The sequence below is a fragment of the Oncorhynchus masou genome, chromosome 22, assembly GCF_036934945.1.
Source record: "Oncorhynchus masou masou isolate Uvic2021 chromosome 22, UVic_Omas_1.1, whole genome shotgun sequence".
NCBI lineage: Eukaryota > Metazoa > Chordata > Actinopteri > Salmoniformes > Salmonidae > Oncorhynchus > Oncorhynchus masou.
This window is the reverse complement of record NC_088233.1, coordinates 20575336-20598081: the sequence shown is the minus strand read 5'-3', so window position 1 is coordinate 20598081 and position 22746 is coordinate 20575336. Positions and strand designations below refer to the sequence as shown.

The 22746-nt window shown below is 42.8% G+C and overlaps 1 protein-coding gene across 1 annotated transcript in view; it reads left to right on the top strand.

Annotated features, from left to right (window-relative positions):
* Positions 1-22746, top strand: part of LOC135509161 (protein-methionine sulfoxide oxidase mical3a-like) — a 112118-nt gene that overhangs the window by 41048 nt on the left and 48324 nt on the right. The window contains 10 exon segments of the mRNA XM_064929579.1: positions 503-650; positions 4820-5022; positions 5243-5361; positions 5514-5585; positions 5711-5893; positions 9137-9253; positions 9586-9669; positions 16382-16568; positions 17838-17932; positions 18043-18136. Of these exon segments, the coding sequence (XP_064785651.1) occupies positions 503-650; positions 4820-5022; positions 5243-5361; positions 5514-5585; positions 5711-5893; positions 9137-9253; positions 9586-9669; positions 16382-16568; positions 17838-17932; positions 18043-18136 (1302 nt within the window).

The following is a 22746-nucleotide window of genomic DNA, read 5'->3' as shown; positions in this document are numbered from 1 at the left end:
AGATCTGCATGGAGGAATGGGCCAAAATAACAGCAACAGTGTGTGAACACCTTGTGAAGACTTACAGAAAACGTTTGACCTCTGTCATTGCCAACAAAGGGTATATAACAAAGTATTGAGAATCTTTTGTTATTGACCAAATACTTATTTTCCACCATAATTTGCAAATAAATTCATTATCAATCCTACAATGTGATTTTCGGGATTTTTTTCCCCTCATTTTGTCCGTCATAGTTGAAGTGTACCTATGATGAAAATTACAGGCCTCTCATCTTTTTAAGTGGGAGAACTTGCACAATTGGTGGCTGACTAAATACTTTTTTGCCCCACTATATATAAAGTGGTTAAAACAGTATGTAAACATTATTGAAGTGACCAGTGTTCAATGACTGTATGAACACTCCAAAGAGCAAAACTTCTGACTGTTTAGTCTAAAACACCCTAAGCCCTGGTCCCAAACATGTTTTCATCCACTATTCACTTATTGCTTTTCCTTTCCCAGAGTCCATCGCTCGCTCCAGCAAGCTGCTGAACTGGTGTCAGAGACAGACAGAGGGCTACAGGAAAGTCAGTGTGACCGACCTCACCATGTCCTGGAAGAGTGGCATGGCCCTGTGTTCCCTCATCCACCGCTACAGACCTGACCTCATGTGAGTCGTGTATATCAGTGCTTAAACTATGAAATAACACATAAAATGTACTACAAATGTAAAAATCTTTAAAATATTTTAGATACTTCAAAGTAGTCACCCTTTTGCCTTGATGACAGTTTTTCCTTCCAACTCCATCTCAATTGGTTTGAGGTCGGGTGATTGTGGAGGCAGGTTGTCTGTGGCAGCACTCCATCAATCTCCTTCTTGGACAAATAGCCCTTACACAGCCTGGAGATTTGTTAGGTCATTGTCCCACTAAGCACAAACTAGATGGTGTATTACTGAAGAATGCTATGGTAGCCATGCTGCTTAAGTGTTCCTTGAATTATAGATAAATCACAGATAGTATCACCAGTATAGCATCCCCACACCATCATAACTCCTCCTCCATGCTTCACGGTGGGAACTACACATGCAGAGATCATCCGTTCACCTATTCTGCGTCTCACAAAGATTTTACCGTTATTTAACTAGGCAAGTCAGTTAAGAACAAATTCTTATTTTCAATGATGGCCTAGGAACAGTGGGTTAACTGCCTGTTCAGGGGCAGAACGACAGATTTGTACCTTGTCAGCTTGGGGATTTGAACTTGCAATCTTCCAGTTACTAGTCCAACGCTCTAACCACTAGGCTATCCTGCCTCCCCAATACAGTGGTTGGAACAAAAATATCACATTTGGACTCATCAGACAAAAGGACAGATTTCCGCCGGTCTAATGTCAATAGCTCGTGTTTCTTGGCCCAAGCAAGTCTCTTCTTCTTATTGGTGTCCTTTATTGGTGGTTTCTTTGCAGCAGTTCGACCATGGCCTGATTCCTCTGAACAGTTGATGTTGAGATGTCTGTTACTTGAACTCTGTGAAGCATTTATTTGGGCTGCAATCTGAGGTGCAGTTAACTCTAACTTATCCTCTGCAGCAAAGGTAACTCTGGGTCTTCCTTTCCTTAGTCGGTCCTCATGAGAGCTAGTTTCATCATAGCGCTGGATGGTTTTTGCGACTGCACATTAAGAAACTTTCAAAGTTCTTGATATTTTCCAGATTCACTGACCTTCATATCTTAAAGTAATGGACTGTCATTTCTCTTTGCTTTTTTGAGCTGTTCTTGCTATAATATGGACATGGTCTTTTACCATATAGGGCTATCTACTGTATACCACCACTAACTTCTCATAATACAACTGATTGGCTCAAATTACACATTAACTTTTAACAATGCACACCTGTTAATTGAAATGCATTCCAGGTGACTACCTCATGAAGCTGGTTGAGAGAATGCCAAGAGTGTGCAAAGCTGTCATCAAAGCAAAGGATGGCTACTTTGAAGAATCTCAAATATAAAATCTATTTTGATTTAACACTTTTTGGTTACTTCATGATTGGATATGTGTTATTTCATTGTTTTGATGTCTTCACTATAATGTAGAAAATAGTAAAAATAAAGAACAACCCTGGAATGAGTAGGTGTGTTCAAACTTTTAACTGGTTCTGTATATCTGTATTTCTCCTGTAGAAATGCTTACAGCTTAGGTTTACTTGTATATCAACCCTGGGTCCTTGAAAAGCGCTATCTAAGTTCCTATTATTATAAGCATAGGAATGAAGTAGGACCTGCACACATGATTGCTCCATCACGTAATTAGGCCAGTAAATATTCATCAGGATAGTCAATATGCACATGGTTTAGATCTTTGTCAGGTCCTTACATCCTGGCATTAACATGGTCCTTACTGTCAGCAACAAAAGGGGTTCAAACCATCATTGACTGGAATGATGTGCTGCTTTACCACTTTGTTTGTAGCATGTGTTATTTATCTCCTGGCACTTGCTGTCCAGGCCTTGGCTTTTCACTACATCAGGTAAAAGCTCAGAGTCAAATTGCCTGTAGCTTTAGGGAAAATTATGTATGGTACCCCTACTACACACACACAAAGCAGAGACGACACACACAGCAGAGACACACACATTGCCTAACGAGGGGAGAGATTAAGTTGTTACCCTCTGCTGGCTACACAGCGATTAGCATTATAACCCTGACTGACGTTTACCAAGTAGTTCTCTTCTGCCCTGCTGCCTTTCATTGTCCAGATGACTGAGGCAGGGTGTGTGAAAAGGCTGCACGGATGGGAAATATGCATTAAGGGCAGTGCACAGACGGCTCCAATTAGTTCACATTTTAATTGAATTTATTTTGGGTAACAGACATATACCACAAAATGTACAATGTGGACCCAGAGGATATCACTTGGAATTATTAATTAAAATGCTGGTTTCCAAAGTGGTCTTCGATGGTAAAAATAATAATGATACATATAATGATTAAAAGACAACACCAAATTACAAACAACCATAAATACATTAATTTATATTGACATCCTAAAAAGTGGTACTATTCACTGCACTTTTCCCTAACCTTAAAAACCAACCATATTAATTTAAAGCAATTTATTCATTGCACATCATACCTACAGTACAGTATCATTCATACACTTGACCAGCGGAAGGGGGCACAAGGGGCAGTGGAGTGGTTTCTCTTAAGACAACTTTGTCCAAATGAAAACCTTTGCCTGCTTTTTAAAGCTTGTACTTTTTCTTTGCTTGACCTCCAAGGGAAGGCTATTCCATAGACAAATGCCTGTATAGAAACACGTGCTCCTCACAGTACTGTTTACTCTTGGGATTTTACAAGACATAACACTACTGTAGCTCTGGTATTGTAACTGTGTTGGTTAAAGACCATATCAATGTTGTTTTTCATGTAACCTGGGGCACGATCATTTAAGGTGTCATACATATGATTGAAGTTGTTCCACTCTGGACTCCAAAGGCAACAAGCCCACCTCCCGGGAACTGTACCCCTATGTGGGTCCTAGGGGGCACATTTAGCTGATAACATTAACATTATTTTGTATGACCTGCATTCCCTTTTTCATCTTTTTTGATAGCCCACTATACCAAGCAGAGCAGGCATAACCAAAATGCCACTGAATCAAGGCTGAGACGAGCAGTTTCTTAGCTTTGATGCTAAAATATCCAGTGTTACTATGTTAAAATATCAATTTGTTTGCCATTTTAGAAAGAACTTTAGCAGAAATCAGGTCTCTATAAAGGGATTGCTCTAGGGACACACAAAGATAAATTACACTTGTTTTAGATTCAATCTCCTTGCCTGCACAGTTGACCTTTTATCTTGTCAAACCTAAGCAATCTACATTCTGTTCTAAACAAAATTGAATCAGTTGTTCCCAAATGTAGTGACAATTTGTTGTCCGTCAACCAATCTCTAACAAAATGCAATTTCTTACTCAGGGTCTCTTCTGTCAAATTTATTTATAAAGCCCTTCTTACATCAGCTGATATCTCAAAGTGCTGTGCAGAAACCCAGCCTAAAACCCCAAACAGCAAGCAATGCAGGTGTAGAAGCACTGTGGCTAGGAACAACTCCCTAGGAAGAAACCTAGAGAGGAAGCAGGCTATGAGGGGTGTCCAGTCTTCTTCTGGCTTTGTAAACTGTATCCTTCCCTGATACCAGTATGGCTGTGTCATCAGCATAAAGCAGGAATTTGCACTTTAGTGTGTCTAGCATATCATTAACCTGTAAATAAGATGGGCCCTAAAATGTATCCTTGCTGTACTCCACAGGATATTTCTTTAGCCTCTGACAGAACATCACCAACATTACATACTTGTGTTCTGTTGGTCAGATAAGACCTAAACCAATTCACCGCTACATCATTTTAGACCCAAACATTTCAGTTTCATCAGGAGAATATCATGGTCCACAGTGTCAAAAGCTTTTGCAAGTCTAACATGACCATACCTGTATAGTTCCCCTTCTATTTCAGGCTCACTGTATAGACACATTCCTCCCATGTCTCTGACTCATTGCTCATTAATCCCCTATTACAGAAAAAACACTTTCCGTGGATCGTTATTGACTTTTCGTCCTCTTATCCTCTCGTACTCTATTGACGTCTTGTCATCTGTCTCTGCGTTGTGACTGCATTAGAACCTGCTTAGTGTGCTTGTCATGTTTATTTGGAAAGCCAAGTGATAACATTCAGTATTACTGGTTGTTTTGACTCCCAGACATGCTGTCTCGCTCTGCCCACGGTGAATTTGACTCCCATTTTGACACCCAGACATTCTGTCTCTCTCTGCCCTACAGTGACTTTGACTCCCTGGACGAACGGGACCAACAAAAAAACAACCAGTTGGGCTTCGACGTGGCCGAGCGGGAATTTGGAATCTCCCCCTGCATGACGGGCAAGGAGATGTCCCAGGTGTCAGAGCCCGACAAGCTCTCCATGGTCATGTACCTCAGCCAGTTCTACGAGATGTTCAAGGACACAGTTCCCCCTGGGGCCGGAGGTGAGTAATGCTAGTTTCATGAATATCGTTTTTATTTGGGGGTGGGGGAGTGTTGAAGGTTGGTTGAAATGTTATACACACTGAGTGATCAGTAATATATATTATGCACCAAACAGACCAGACACAGGGAGGAACTACCTGAACTCGTCCAATGGGAAATGCTTGTAATTTCCACAACCCTTGTGTAACGCCTTACATTTTGTATATTTTATATTTCCAGATAACCAGAACATGAGCCCTGAGGAGAAGGCTGCGTTGATCAACAGCACTAAGTCTCCCATCTCCTTCCTTAGCAAGCTGGGCCAGAGCATCGCCATATCCCGCAAACGCAACCCCAAGGTTCTCCAATGCATCATTGTCAGCTCAGCAGTCCCTTTCCCTTCAGCACTGTGTTACTGCTGTGTATATCATCATCTTATAATGCTACTGTAGGAGTCCATAGCTGTCTGCCCGAAATAGCCAGTGACAACATGTGATTATGTGATCAACAGGACAAGAAGGAGAAGGATGTGGATGGTTTGGGGAAGAGGAGGAAGACTAGCCAGGCTGGCCATTCTGAAGAAGTGCGTAAAACTTTCAAGGGTTAAAAATAGAATTCAGGCGTTGAACTCTGCTTTGCAGACAGATAGAAATGTCTCCCAGGTTAAACTCATTCTCTGGTTTCGTACTGTCCATGTGTTTGTAACAGGAGGAGGTTTTGAGGGGTAACCATGATGACAGGCCGTCCAACAGTACTGCTCTAACGGAGAGAAAGATGAAGGAAGAGACAGCAGCTGTAGGGAACCATAACAAAGTCAAGTCCATGGCCACCCAGCTCCTCGCCAAGTTTGAGGAGAATGCTCCTGCAGAGTCCAAGGGCCTCAAACGACAGGTATGGAGAGACTCACATTATGTCTGGGTGATGTTGACGATGGGAGAAGGAGTAGTCTTGCTTGCCTGGATGGGGGAAGAGACAAGAGACGGAGTGAACTGTTTTAAACAAGAGAACTGTTGCTTGAGATTTAGCTTTCCTGGATGATAATGACATGAAGACAGCTTTGTTTGTCTAGACAGTGTTTTGTTTGTCTAGACAGAGTAACTATGCAGAAGTTAGATGTAGATCTATTTCATCTCATGGCGTCTAGCATGACTCCAAGTCTCGTGATGCTGAGTGTGTAGCAACACTGTACTACTGTATTAATGTGTTGAACTCCAGGGCCTGTATTCATAAAGCTTCAGAGTAGGAGTGCTGCTCTAGGATCAGTTTTCCTTTTTAGATCATAATGAATGATTAAGTAAAATGCATAATTAAAACTCCATTTAGCAGACACTTTTATCCAAAGCAACTTAGTCATGTGTGGATATATTCTATAAGTATAGGTGGTAGAGGTCGACCGATAATGATTTTAACGCCGATACCGATTATTGGATGACCTAAAAAGCCGATACCGATTAATCAGCCTTTTTGTGTGTGTTTTTTTGTAATAATGACAATTACAACAATACTGAATGAACACTTATTTTAATATAATACATCAATAAAATCAATTCAGCCTCAATTTAGTAAATAATGCAAAACCAAAGTGTTGTGGAGAATAAAGTAAAAGTGCAATATGTGCCATGTAAGAAAGCTAACGTTTCAGTTCCTTGCTCAGAACATGAGAACATATGAAAGCTGGTGATTCCTTTTAACATGAGTCTTCAATATTCCCAGGTAAGAAGTTTTAGGCTGTAGTTATTATAGGAATTATAGGACTATTTCCCTCTATACCATTTGTATTTCATTAACCTTTGACTATTAAATGTTCTTATAGGCACTTTAGTATTGCCAGTGTAACAGTATAGCTTCTGTCCCTCTCCTCCCTCCTCCCTGGGCTCGAACCAGCAACACAACAACAACAGCCACCATTGAAGCAGCATTACCCATGCAGAGCAAGGGGAACAACTACTAGAAGGCTCAGAGCGAGTGATGTTTGAAACGCTATTAGCACTCGCTAACTAGCTAGCCATTTCACTTCGGTTACTCATCTCGGGAGTTGATAGGCTTGTAATCATAAACATCGCAATGCTTGACGCACAACGAAGAGCTGCTGGCAAAATGCACGAAAGTGCTGTGTAAATGAATGTTTACGCGCCTGCTTCTGCCTACCACCGCTCAGTCAGATTATATGCAACGCAGGACACGCTAGATAATATCTAGTAATTTTTTATTTTATTGAAGCTTTAATATCATCAACCATGTGTAGTTAACTAGTGATCATGATTGATTTGTTTTTTATAAGATACGTTTAATGCTAGCTAGCAACTTACCTTGGCTTACTGCATTTGCGTAACAGGCAGTCTCCTTGTGGAGTGCAACGAGAGAGAGGCAGGTCGTTATTGCATTGGACTAGTTAACTGTAAGGTTGCAAGATTGGATCCCCCGAGCTGACAATGTGAAAATCTGTCATTCTGCCCCTGAACGAGGCAGTTAACCCACCGTTCCTAGGCCGCCATTGAAAATAAGAATGTGTTCTTAACTGACTTGCCTAGTTAAATAAAGGTATTTAAAAAATAGGCAAATCGGCGCCCAAAAACAAACACCAACACCGATTTCCGATTGTTACGAAAACTTGAAATCGGCCCTAATTAATCGGGCGACCTCTAATAGGTGGTCCTAGGATTCGAGCCCACTATCCTGGCATTGCAAGAGCCATGCTCTACCAACTGAGCTACAGAGGCCCTGATCTTACATCAGCACTCCTATGCTGAGATGCTTTGTGAATACGGGCCCAGAATGCTAGTACTGATGTGGCCCGGGCCTGGCAGCTTACAGTTGGTAGGATGATAGTGGTGACAGTCCCGGAGGAGCCAGACAATGGGGGGGAATGGGTTTACAGACCCAACTCAAGACCTGATCCTGGGCCAGTCACCCTGAGAGGCAATACTGCAGGCCTGGAGCAGTGGGGGCTCTGTGGGCTAGTGGAACACAAGCTACTATTGTTGACATAGAAAGACAACTCACAGGCAGCATTCCCAAGTGGTGCCTAATCTAAAATTCCTGCTCGGGATGTGTGCTTTGCTGTTGTGAAATCTGATGCAATCTTTGATACACAAAAGACTCGGTTGATGTAAATTGAATTGATGACACGTTAGAAGTAGCCTGCTTCAGGTCTAGAGCTTCGAGCAGAATGCTAGAAGCGTTTCTCTCTTGGTCACAGATTTGGACAATCTGATTGGTAATTTGGAAAATCAATGTTGAGTTGTCATCTTTTCTAATCGTATAATAACCAGCTACACATGGCCCATCAAAGAGGCTGTATAGTACAAGTTGGTTTATAGGCACTAAGCCCTACTTATGTTGAGTCCCACTGGTGGTAATATTCAATTTGATTCTGCTGCTGCTGTGTTGAATTGGGACTGTGTGTTGCACCAGAATGGCTGAAAGTGGAGTGTGTCTGTGTGGGTGTTTCAAACCACAGGGCTTCACCTTTTCAACACTTCTTTGACCCTCAGCTCTTTGCATGAAATGCTGATAATATCTTTGCCACAGTGTCCATATTATTTTTCTTAAGTCTATAGTAAATTACAAACCTAAGAGAGTTCGAGTTTGTACAATAATAATGCATGTCATATTGTCCAGATGTAGGATCTTAATTTGAGCCAGTTTGTTACAGCAGGAAAATAATCCTGGAGCAACAGGAAATGTAAATTATGTGAATTATAATTCATGGACATGTTTGCAGGGGTTGATAACATTTTTCATTATGGCATATCAAGTCTGAAATTTAGTGGAAATTACTAACTTTAGAAGCCTTTTTAAAACTTAAATACACTACAAGTTTGCACTTCCTGCTTTGCTTGAAAATTCTCAGTAACATAAGAGTGATCTAATGAACATCCTACATTTGTAGTCACACTACATTACACAGCATGCTATTCTTATGACACACACAATTTACTTTTAGTTTTTGCTCCCAGTTTGTTTTCCAACCAGCATAACTCTGTCTTCTGATGATTCACTTTCCTCTCTATTTTTCTCTTCTTCCTCTCCTCTAATCATGGATCATGACCTTGACTCATGGTTGGTTGCGCTCACTGTGTCCTGGTCTCTTATTGGCCACTTTGACTGTCACTCATCTTCCACTGGTCAAAGGGGGATTCTCTGCCCAATCTGGATCTTCTTGTGGCACAGCCCCCTCCCCCGCCTCCTGCCCCCCTGGACCCACCCAGGGAGTCTGTCTGCCTAGCTCTGGTCCCTGCATGGAGACAGGTAAAGAGTGGACACTTCACCTCCCTCCCCTAGACCCTTGTCTAACCCCTGGATGTCCCTAACCAACCGTCTCTCTGCTGTGTTTTACAGTAGTATACATGGGGAAAGCTGCTTTGTGTGCAGATTGTTAACTGTTATTCATCCTAGACAGAGTGCTTTATTTTCTGTGGAGTGATGAAACCAGTAGTTCCGTGTGTGTGGTGTCAGAATAACCAGCTGTGTGTGGGTGCTGTTCGTTCTAGACAGTGAGTGACGTGATGTCATGTTCTCTCTTGTCTCATGTGGCGTATCCCTCTCCCTATCCCTCTCCCTCCCCTGCCATGTTGTCTCAGAAACAAACCCAACAGCAGGAGCAGCTCAGCTTTGGCTATAAGGAGATGTTCAAGTGTCAGACCCTACCCAACAGAGGGGAGCAGGTATGGCTAGCTGGTCTGACGTTGTAGTAGTCCCTGCCTACTAGTTGGTCTCCCATCTCCAGCTAACCAGTTAACCATGCTATCATAGCTAGTTACTAGCTAGCTAACATCCCCTGCTTTGATAGACAAAGGCTATCACTTCAGCTTAGCTCAGTTAGCTTCATTATGCTAATCATCAAAGTTTTAGCTTAGTTCGCTTGTGCACTAATCATCAAAGCTGCTTTGTCGTTTTTTTTGTTTAGTCCTTTTTAAATTAAATATGCTATGTCTAACAGTTTGAGCCCCTAAAGTGAAATGGCCAGTTCAGAGCTGTGCTTGATTGACCCATGAAAGCTAATCTGCATTTGAGCTAATTGGTTGGAAATAGTCTGTCGTGGAAATAATTAGCTAACAGACCATTAAGCCATTAACAACATAAAGACCAGGTCTCTCCAGCCCTGTTCCTGGAGAGCTACCCTCCCGTAGGTGTTCAGTCCAACCCTAATCCACCGCACCACATTCTAATAATTAGCTAACAGACCATTAAGCCATTAACAACATAAAGACCAGGTCTCTCCAGCCCTGTTCCTGGAGAGCTACCCTCCCGTAGGTGTTCAGTCCAACCCTAATCTACCGCACCACATTCAAATAATTAGCTAACAGACCATTAAGCCATTAACATAAAGACCAGGACTCTCCAGCCCTGTTCCTGGAGAGCTACCCTCCCGTAGGTGTTCAGTCCAACCCTAATCTACCGCACCACATTCTAATAATTAGCTGGTTGTTAAGATGAATCAGGTTAGTTATAACGGGTTTGAGTGAAAACCTTCAGGAGGGTAGGTAGCTCTCTTTCAGGAGGGTAGGTAGCTCTCTTTCAGGAGGGTAGGTAGCTCTCTTTCAGGAGGGTAGGTAGCTCTCTTTCAGGAGGGTAGGTAGCTCTCTTTCAGGAGGGTAGGTAGCTCTCTTTCAGGAGGGTAGGTAGCTCTCTTTCAGGAGGGTAGGTAGCTCTCTTTCAGGAGGGTAGGTAGCTCTCTTTCAGGAGGGTAGGTAGCTCTCTTTCAGGAGGGTAGGTAGCTCTCTTTCAGGAGGGTAGGTAGCTCTCTTTCAGGAGGGTAGGTAGCTCTCTTTCAGGAGGGTAGGTAGCTCTCTTTCAGGAGGGTAGGTAGCTCTCTTCAGGAGGGTAGGTAGCTCTCTTTCAGGAGGGTAGGTAGCTCTCTTTCAGGAGGGTAGGTAGCTCTCTTTCAGGAGGGTAGGTAGCTCTCTTTCAGGAGGGTAGGTAGCTCTCTTTCAGGAGGGTAGGTAGCTCTCTTTCAGGAGGGTAGGTAGCTCTCTTTCAGGAGGGTAGGTAGCTCTCTTTCAGGAGGGTAGGTAGCTCTCCAGGAACAGGCTCTCCAATACCACTTCTCTATCTCACACACTCATTTTCACTGATTAGTGTACATGTTTTAGTAGCTCTTCAGACTCATATAAGTAGGGGAGCAAAATGTTTGGAACTTTCAATAAATTCCCTGGTATTTCAGAAATCCCAGTTGGATGATTTCCCAGAATCAGGAGGTAATAAGCAGGAGATCAGGATTCCGCTAACCAGGATTTCTAGAAAACTAGTGAATTTATTGAAAGTTCCAAACATTTTGCAACCCTACACATAAGTATACTCTCGCTCACCACAGTATTTCATACTTTTCTCATCATGCTATTCCTCTCGCTTTTTTCTAATTCACTCACAAGAGTGTCCCAAAAGGTTTTTGTGGCTGTAAAAAAATAAATGTCAAAAACATTTCTCTCATGCTTGCTTAACTGTAAACTAATTAGTTGGTAAATGTGAAGAAATGTGGTTTATTTGCCTTAATTTTCACATGCGTCCAGTGGGTGGCTGTGTGTGATGAAACAGTGTTGGCTTGAGTGTGTAGTGTGGTAGAATGCCAGCAGTAGTTACAGAATGAGTGTGAGGGTGATACTGTAGCAGATTATTGTTTTAGCCTATTGGATGTGAATCATTAGTTAAATTGATATTAATATGTGAATGTTGACTCACTGAATTCAAAAGTGAATTTAGATGAGGCAATATGACACCTGAAGGGAACAGACCTGTGTGTCTGTGTGCACGTGTTGAACAGAGGAATTGTGCACGTCAGTGACAAGTGATGGCCTGTCCTCCTCTCCACTCTCAAGCCAAGAAGCAGTACAGAGTCAACCTGTGGCTCACGGAGCTGCCCTAAGAAAACCATTCTGCTCTCCTCCTCTTCCTCCACCTCCTCACTCTATCTTCATTTACAGGTGACCAGTCTAGTCCATACCAGACCAGACACACTCACCTGTCCTCTGCCTTGTTGATCCTTTATCTAACCTCTATCCTCTCAGGTCTTGTCTTACCTTACGAACAAGCTATCCAGTTGTGCCGTCAAAGTAGAAAGCTAAATGTAGTGACTCTTCTTCCCCTCCCTATATTAACGTCCTAGACATTAGCATTTTGCTACACTTGAAATAACATCTGCTAACCATGTGTATGTGACAGTAACATTTGATTTGAGGACTTCCAACCTAACTAAAATGAACTGTATCTAGTCTTAGTTTCCGTTCTTCTCGTCAGTGGGTTTCTTGTGTTGTGGCTGACCAGTGTGTCGGTAGGCCTTGTTGCACACAGGGAAACCATGGTTGAATGGGCCTGTGGTCAGTGCTAACCCTCAGGGAACTAACAACACAGGCATGGTGTGTGTGACTGGGTGGCTCTACGGCTTGTGTGGGATGGAAGGGATTGTTGTGGTCAGAATATGATTGGAACAATCAACAAAGTGTAAGCAGATGACTTACAGTATGTAAGTATACAGTATTTCAAGGCTAGTCCCATATGTTTAGTTTGGGCACTATTGTTTGATCTCTATCGCCATAGCAGTGTTTGCATGCTGACTCATTCAGTATTATATGATATGTGTGCAATTTGTAAATAATAATTTGGTGGGTGCTTATATTTGTCCTATTTGACACATGTACAAGTGTGTATTAATATACATGTGTGAATTTGAAATGAGTTTTTTTTTTAAATATCCCAACTCCCCCTGAAAGAGTGGGTTGTCAATAGAGGTTGGTTTATTTCATAGCCTGTCTTAAATTCTCAAGCCAACCATACCAGCTAACTGCATCAAACCAGTATTATCATGTTTTGGGACAGAGACTGTAAACACACACAATGCTTACCTTCGTTTAATCTGCAGAAATGGAAACCCGTGCAGCTTGACGAGCCAGAGCCTATTCACATCCCTAGCATTCAGGAGAGGTCTGCGAGATTAGTCACTAAGTTTAAGGGTAAATCTGAGAAACCAAAGGTGAACACCATGGCATGTTGTGTGAAAAAACAGAGCCGTATATAATCAGTCAATTCATTATCTGAAAGTGATGGGCCTTGTGGATTTATTCATTTTGGTGTTGGTTTACTACTGTACACTAGCTAAGAGCGAATTCCTCATTGTCATCAATCTCAGTCCTGTTGCCTTTTCTGAACTGTCCTACATTATTTATCTGTCCTCTCCTTCCCCTGGAGCCTAAGAAAAAGCCCTCACGTTTCTTTATAGAACAGAGGCACCGGTCTCACAGCCAGAGCCCAGAGAGCCCCCTCTCCTCCCCTGAAATGCTCAGACAGGTAGCCCCCTCTCCTCCCCTGAAACGCTCAGACAGGTAGCCCCCTCTCCTCCCCTGAAACGCTCAGACAGGTAGCCCCCTCTCCTCCCCTGAAACGCTCAGACAGGTAGCCCCCTCTCCTCCCCTGAAACGCTCAGACAGGTAGCCCCCTCTCCTCCCCTGAAATGTTCAGACAGGTAGCCCCCTCTCTCCTCCCCTGAAATGTTCAGACAGGTAGCCCCCTCTCCTCCCCTGAAACGTTCAGACAGGTAGCTCCCCCCTCTCCTCCCCTGAAACGCTCAGACAGGTAGCCCCCTCTCCTCCCCTGAAACGCTCAGACAGGTAGCCCCCTCTCCTCCCCTGAAACGCTCAGACAGGTAGCCCCCTCTCCTCCCCTGAAACGCTCAGACAGGTAGCCCCCTCTCCTCCCCTGAAACGCTCAGACAGGTAGCCCCCTCTCCTCCCCTGAAATGTTCAGACAGGTAGCCCCCTCTCCTCCCCTGAAATGCTCAGACAGGTAGCCCCCTCTCCTCCCCTGAAACGCTCAGACAGGTAGCCCCCTCTCCTCCCCTGAAACGCTCAGACAGGTAGCCCCCTCTCCTCCCCTGAAACGCTCAGACAGGTAGCCCCTCCTCTCTGGGGAGAACTACATTAACACATTACCTCATCTCTGCTCCTTGGAAAACTCACTAGATTGATTTTGATAGATTGATTCGATTTTAAATTATATAAGATATACCTACTGCCATCAAGGACAGCTGCATTATAACATTTCTCCTCAGACTGCTACATTTTACGTTTGAGTCATTTAGCAGACTCTCTTATCCAGAGAAACTTACAGGAGCAATTAGGGTTAAGTGTCTTGTTCAAGGGGACATCAACTGCTGTTTTAACCTAGTCATCTCAAGGATTTGAACCAGAAACCTTTTGGTTACTGGTCCAACGCTCTTAACTGCTAGGCTACTAGTAACCACCCTGTTAACCAGTAACCTCAATAGCTGACCAAAGCTGAATTTGCCCCTGTTTTTCTACTGTGTTTCTACTGCATGGCAAATCGAAATTGGCTTTGCAACAATGCAGCATTTACAAGTACACCATAAATGAGTAGTGACTCTGCTAATAGTGGATCAGTTATGTCAAGGCACAGCAGTCAGGGCACCCTTGTTAGTATGCATATGATGAACCTGTCACATAAAAATCACTTAAACAACTAAAGCAAGCCCAAATAGCCTAGCACACAAGGCTAAAACCTCTATCACAATCAATCAGGTTGCTCTCGCAAAAGAGGTTTCTAACCTTAATGGTCTTTCCTGGATAAATAAATGTTAAATAATATGGATTTTGTGTGGAGCATGGGATGCTTTGCGCATTGGCTAAATTCTTCCTTGCCAGTCCTATTCTGTTCTTTGTAATTTGATAATGTGTTCTTCTGCAGGAGCTAGAGCTTCTGCGCTCTGATGACCAAATGCTGTTACATAGCCTTAGTATACAGGAGAGGGCTGAGCAGCTTGCCTCGCAGTTTCAAAGCAAGCCGACAAAGCCACAGGTGAAACACACCACTCAATAGCCTTGGCCTGGGTTCAAAGTTGAGGACTTTACCAAAAGAACTGACCTGATCTCTGATCTCCTTAGTTACTTTACAAGATGTCATTAATGTCAGATCGAGTTTTAAAACTATAAATAAAACACTGCCATTAATCCTATTGTTTACTCAGTATCTGTCATTCGTGTTATGTAGAATTAGAATATGACCCAGCTAAGGGTTTTCCATATCAGCTTGTCTTGCATCTTTGCCTATTCTCTTTGTTCTCATGCCAAGTCATCCTGCCTTAATTGTCCTCTCTTTTCTTTCTTTCCCCTGGAGCATAAGAGAAAGCGCTCACGTTTCTTTATAGAACAGTGGCACCTGTCACGCAGCCATAGCCCAGAGAGCCCCCTCTCCTCCCCTGAAATGCTCCGACAGGTACCCTCTCCCTCCTGAGGAGATCTGCAGTGGGGCTGACTCTAACACACTCATTGCCTCTGGGAGATTGGCCAAATAACTCACTGCCTGTCCTCTGATATGTGATTGAACTGATTTCCAATGTGTGTCCTAACAAGCATGTGGACAATGCATACAGGAATGCATACTAGTCAACAGCTGTTGCTCCTCATTAAAGTAATGGTGTGTAAACATCGCTGGTGTTGTAATGGTTAAACTCCAAGCACCCTTTCTGTCAGACACTGCATGTGGTGGTGTGGCTCATGGCTTTATTAGTGTTTTAGGTTTCAAGAGTTCTATGCAGGTTTGCACATATTTGAAAACACTAATTCAAAGCAGTTCATTGGATTGGTGAGCCGACACATCTACACGCTTGATCAACCAAACATGGCTTCATTTCCCTCATGATATCAGTTATTTTCCAGTGCTCTTTAGTGCCTTACCTATCACATTCCTTTGCATTCTTTGCATGTATTTATTTTTCCTCCTTGTCTCTTTCTCTCATCCTACCATACTTTCTTTCTTTCTCTGCCGTCAATAGAGATATTTAAAGATGTACACAGGGGGAGTAAGCTTATTGGCTGATCAGATAGCCAATCAGCTTCAACCTCAGGAGGAACCCAAGCCCTTACTTGACGAGAGGGAATTGGTGGAATTGGTAAGAGCCAATGGTGTCGTAGGGCACTAGGCATGTTGTAGACCCAAGAGTGAAGTGACTCCAGCTTGCGAATGCAGCTGTGGTGTTTGGGGATAATGAGTGTAACTAGGACTTCCTGCTAGTTCTAGAGAACGATTTGTAATTGTGTGTTTCTTAGAAACTTACTCTGTGACCAGTTTTCTGTGTGTGTATGTGGAACATTTTGACCTTGTGTTTGTTGTGGTATCCAAAATGTGCTATAATCTCAGGTGTTTCTGACAATGCAAACTTCTTTTGTTTTAGTGGCCCATGTTATGACCTACTAGGTTGTGAATGGTTTGATATCAATGGAACAGTTGATCCCATTATTCTCTATCAGTTTGATTCTCCCACTAAGTTGTAAAGCTGGGGCTCCATGGAAATACCTACCCTCTCTCTCCATCGCTCTGCACCTCTCCCCTGCCCCTGATCTGATCTCCTTTCCCCCTCTTCCTCTACAGGGTTCCCTGAGGAAGGAGTTTCCCCAGAACATCGGGGGCAGTGATGTGTGCTTCTTCTGCCAGAAGCGTGTGTACGTGATGGAACGGCTGAGTGCCGAGGGCAAGTTCTTCCACCGCAGCTGCTTCAAGTGTGACTACTGCGGAACCACGCTTCGATTGTCATCCTACGCCTTCGATGTGGAGGATGGTACGTGCTCCCTAGATGCGTCTTTAGACCACTCGCAATGATCATAATGTAGTGTGCTTTTCAGTGTAAGCTGGTCCCAGATCTGTTTGTTACGTGTGAACAGATCTAGCTTGCATACGCTGTTACAGTGGGGAGAACAAGTTTTTGATACACTGCCGATTTTGCAGGTTTTCCCTACTTACAAAGCATGTAGAGGTCTGTAATTTTTATCATAGGTACACTTCAACTGTGAGAGATGGAATCTAAAACAAAAATCCAGAAAATCACATTGTATGATTTTTTTTTTAAAGTAATTAATTTGCATTTTATTGCATGACATAAGTAGTTGGTCACCTACCAACCAGTAAGAATTCCGGCTCTCATTGTTCACTGCATGTGAACAAGAACACCCCACTGAATGACGGTCACTTTGTTTTGTCTTGACAAAATTCAAACAGGGCACAGACATTACTGACACACAATCAGATATAACACATGTATTTAGAAATCCCTTTTTACATCAGCAGATGATACAAAGTGCTGTACAGAAACCCAGCCTTAAACCCCAAACAGCAATCTATTCATATGTAGATGCACTGTGGCTAGGAAAAACTCCCTAGAAAGGCAGGAACCTAAGAAGAACCCTGGAGAGGAACCAGGCTCTGAAGGGTTGCCAGTCCTCTGCTGGCTGTGCTGGGTGGAGATTATAAGAGTACATGACCATTAAGGCCAGATTGTTCTTCAAGATGTTCAAACATTTATAGATGACCAGCAGGGGTCATTTGAGAATTTTATGATACTGTAGAAAGTGCTGACTGAAATGTTGGCCTACTCATAGGTAGACATACATGTACTGTTAGCATGGTCAATTATACCAAGCCTTGTCCTTGTGGTTACAGTAGGTGTTATCAGATTGTCCTGCATTATCCTCATAGAGCCTGCTCCAGTCTTGTGATGTCATTCCCTTTTCTCTATGGGTGTTAAGGTCTCTGTTGTGCTCATTGAACAAGTAGAAGATTGTTAGCAATGAGGGAGTGGCTGTTTCTCCCTGTTTAGTTTGTGATCCCAGTCATCCCACTGGTAGAGCAGACTCCAGAATGCCCACTGGGAACTTAGACACTATTATTGTCCTCCTTCCCTCCCTATCTATGAACAGCATAGTCTAATACACACAGATGCTCTCACCGTACTAAAGAATATGCAACAGCCAGATGAGGGGAATGCAGGCTGATCTGGAAAGGTGTTTTGTTTTGCGCTGATTTGATATTTCTCTGTTTTTGTCTCCTGCAGGGAAGTTTTACTGCAAGCCGCACTACTGTTACCGCTTGTCTGGTCAAGCTCAGAGGAAGAGGCCAGCACCGACCTCTGCTCTGCTCAATACAAAGGTACTACTGACCCCCCCCCCCCCCACACACACACACACACACTGGATCTGTCATGTCGGACAATCAGGAAGTGTAGGGTGTGTATTGACCCCCTCCACCCCTGTCTTCAGGACAACCAGGCGTCCTTGCCCGTCATGGTCATCGTGGACTCCCCCGGGAGGGGGGCGATGGCATCCCTGTCTCCCGCTGAGCGCCAGACCTCAGGTACCCCCACTAGCCCACCTTCCCCACCTCTAGCTGTGGTGCCACTGCCCCGCCTGGCCTCACTGGCCTGGGCTCGATGGTTGGGGGAGGGGCCCCTGCGCACCCTCCACTGCACCCTGTCCTGGTCCTACCACCAGGTGGCGCTAAACTCCCTCGACTCTCAGCTTCTCTATACCTACTGTATCTACCTCTTCTGCTGTTTCACCCTCAACGCCTTGCTCAATCTCCTAGCATGACCTGTAGCATGATGTACTAGAGTACCCATAGAAAATACTGTATCCCCCTCGCCTTATATCACCTCTGTGGCTTTACTTCACAACTAATGACTCTGAGTGAATGTTAGCTAGCGTCCTCTATTCCTCTTTCGTATAGCTTGCTGTCCTATTGATGTTATTTCTGTGATTCTGTGCTTGTGGTGTGTTGGTTTTTTCTTGAAGATGCAACATTCCCTCCCCTTTTGGTTAATATAGTAGCCCATGCTGGCAGCTACATTTTAAACGAATGGTGCATCTTCTTCGATCTCTCTCAGCTGGGAAATTAAAATGACAGTCAGGCAAAATGATGAGCCTTCGCTGTTCGCTTCTGTGGGTTTTTAAGACTTAATTATACTGTAACTACTTACCTTTTCTCACTGTTGTTAGTCTTTTAACAAATTAAGTCATTTAACAGTTACCTGTTGAATTGATTAATAGTTGTACATTATGTAATATTTATATTAATTGAATTATAATATTACATATGTTTTATTACTCAACAAATGTGTTGTATGCTCTTGCCTGCCTGTGTTTTAATTGAAGGCCCAACTCTATTGTGATTGTAACCTGTAGTGCTCTCTGACTTCCTTAGTTTTACCTTGTCCTATTTGACCTTCTCAGTAGAGCGTGCCTGTATCACTGCTTGTGATTGGTTCTTTGTAAACTTTACCTTTTCACCCTCCTATCAGAGTAGCCTGAAGCTGAGAGCTAGTGCTTGAAAGAGGGCTTGTGATTGGTCCATTGTGAAAGCCACCCCGCCCCTCATCTCTAACTGTACCGTCAGTGGGTGTCCTGTCTGTCTTCCTGCACCCCTCTTTGCATTCTAACACATACACTGATTTTGCTAAATGCTGCATTTATCTTGCATATACTATATAGATTCTACAGATGAAACGTGTAGGTTGATGTATGGCTAATTATCTAATGTGAAGTTTGTCGCTTAGATTACTTTATTAAGAAATCTGTAGGCCTGCTAGGCTAGTATTAGATTTAAGGTAAGTATAAGGCATTCATCCCACAACTACTAGAACATTTTTATACTTGGTAATAAGATAGAAGCAGGCCGCAAACATGATGTATACACTACAAGATTATGTGGACACCTGTTCGTCAAACATCTCACTCCAAAATCATGTACATTTAATACGGAGTTGGTCCCCACTTTACTGCTATAATAGTCTCCATTAGAGGTCGACCGATTTATGATTTTTCAACGCCGATACTGATTTATTGGGGGACTAAAAAAAGCCGATGCCGATTAATCGGACGATTTTAAAAATAAATAAATATTAATAAATAAACAAGTGTGTGTATGTGTATATATATGTATATATATATATGTATATATAAACATTATTGTAATATTGACAATTGCAACAATACTGAATGAACACTTTTATTTTAACTTAATATAATACATATTATGGGCTTTTGGATGGGTGTTCTTTAGGTGATTCCACAGGTTGGTGGTATGTTTTGATTTAGCCATTGCTGACCCCATGTTTACATCTTTATCACTAATAAGACACCTTGCTTTCTCTGGTGCCAATTCCATGTAATAGTCCCACACTGGTGCTCTGCTTTTCTCTGCCACCTGTAAAACACACACACATACACAGCTCTGAAGTGACAATGATACTGAAGAGTCTGCTTAGGAGACAAATACTCTCAACTGTTTGAATAAAAATAGAGTTTAAGTTACCTGTGATGAATGTTGAAAACAAAAACTGTCATTTCTATATGCAGGAAATCCTATTTTATTAATGGGCATGGTAAGAATTGACTTCCGAAGTGCTAGTCATAATTCCCATGACACCTTCTAGCAAAATCTGAAAAGCGGTTCCTTCATTCATTTATTCCATAGGATGTTTTTAGATTCACTTAAAATAAGGTCTGCGTTTCGTGTAGGCTTACCACCACCTTGCCAATTTTATAACTGTGTGGATATCCATAGGACAAGTTAACTCTGATCAATATTGGCTAAATATAAGCTAAGATCTTTTTTTATTTTTGTAGAGTGGATTTATGAAAATATTTTGACAAACGTTACCTTATCCTAGTGAGATTTACACGGGTATCAAAACACAGAGGCGGTTTAAGCACGAAACACAGACCTTATTTGAAGTATATCAAGACATTCTCTGTGGAAGACATGAACGGTAAAATAATGAAGGAACCTCTTTCAAGTTCAGCCGCAAGTTATTACAGGAATTATAACGCGTCGACTATTTCTCTCTAAACCATATATATACCTTTAACTATTACGAGCCTGCTGCTGCCTACCACCCCTCAGTCAGACTGCTCTATCAAATATCAAATCATAGACTTAACTATAATAAACAGAAATACGAGCCTTGGGTCAAATCCGGAAACTATCACCTTGAAAACAAAACGTTTATTCTGTTCCGTATTTTATCTAACTGGTTGCATCCATAAGTCTAAATATTCCTGTTACATTCCACAACCTTCAGTGTTATGTCATAATTACGTAAAATTCTGGCAAATTAGTTCGCAAAGAGCCAGTCGGCCCAAACGGTTGCATATACCTTGACTCTGTGTGCAATGAACGCAAGAGAAGTGACACAATTTGGTTAATATTGCCTGCTAACCTGGATTTCTTTTAGCTAAATATGCAGGTTTCAAAATATGTACTTGTGTATTGATTTTAAGAAAGGCATTGATGTTTATGGTTAAGTACACATTGGAGCAACGACAGTCGTTGATTGATTGCAACTTACCTTGGCTTACTGCATTCGTGCAACAGGCAGGCTCCTCGAGAGGCAGGTGGTTAGAGCGTTGGTGTAGTGAACTGTAAGGTTGCAAGATTGAATCCCCCAGGCTTACAAGGTAAAAATCTGTCATTTTGCCTCGTTCCTAGGCAGTCATTGAAAATAGGAATATGTTCTTGACTGACTTGCCTAGTTAAATAACGATTAAATAAAGGTGTAAAATTTTTTTTTTAAATCTGCCCTAATTAATCGGTCGACCTCTAGTCCCTACTCTTCTGGGAAGGCGTTCCACTTGATGTTGGTACATTGCTGCGGGGAATTGCTTCCATTCAGCCACAAGCATTAGTGAGGTCAGGCACTGATGTTGGGCGATTAGGCCTGGCTCGCAGTCGGCGTTCCAATCATCCTAAATGTGTTCGATGGGTTTGAGGTCAGAGCTCTGTGCAGGCCAGTCAAGTTCTTCCACACCGATCTCAACAAACCATTTCTGTATGGACCTTGCTTTGTGAACTGGAGCATTGTCATGTTGAAACTGGAAAGGGCCTTCCCCAAACTGTTGCCACAAAGTTGGAAGCACAGAATCGTCTAGAATGTCTTTGTATGCTGTAGCATTAAGATTTCCCTTCACTGGATCTAATGGTCCTAGCCCGAAGCATGAAAAACAGCCCCAGACCATTATTCATCCTCCACCAAACTTAGTTGGCACTATGCATTCAGGCAGGTAGGGTTTGCCTGGCATCAGCCAAACATAGTTTCCTTACGTCAGACTGCCAGATGGGGCTCCCGAGTAGTGCAGCGGTCTAAGACACTGCATCTCAGTGCTAGAGGCATCACTACAGACCCTGGTTCGATTCCAGGCTGTATCATAACCGGCCGTGATTGGGAGTCCTATTGGGCAATGTTGTTAGGGTTTGGTCGGGGTAGGCCGTCATTGTAAGTAAGAATTTGTTCTTAACTGACTTGCCTAGTTAAATAAATAAAACAATTATGGTGAAGCGTGATTCATCAGTCCAGAGAACACTTTTCTTCTGCTTCAGAGTCCAATTGCGGTGAGCTTTACACCACTCCAGCCAAAGCTGTGATCTTGAGCTTGTGTGCGGCTGCTCGGCCATTGAAACCCATTTCATGAAGCTCCCAACGAACAGTTCTTGTGCTGACGTTGCTTCCAGAGGCAGTTTGGAACATGGTAGTGTTGCAACCGAGCACAGACGATTTTTAGACGCTATGCGCTTCAGCAATCGGCAGTCCTGTTCTGTGAGCTTCTGTGGCCTACCACTTTGCTGCTCATCCGTTATTGCTCCCAGAAATTCCTACTTCACAATAACAGCACCTACAGTTGACTGGGGCAAACCCTAGCAGGGAAGACATTTGACCAACTGACTTGTAGGAAAGGTGACATCCTATGACGGTGCCACATTGAAAGTCACTGAGCTCTTCAGTAAGGCCATTCTACTGACAATGTTTTGCTATGGAGATTGCATGGCCATGTGCTCGATTTTATATACTTGTCAGAAACGGGTGTGGCTCAAATAGCCAAATCCACTTATTTAAAGGGTGTCCCCATCATTTTGTTCATATAGTTTCTATTAATGGCTAACATTGATAATTTCATAACACATGCTAAACT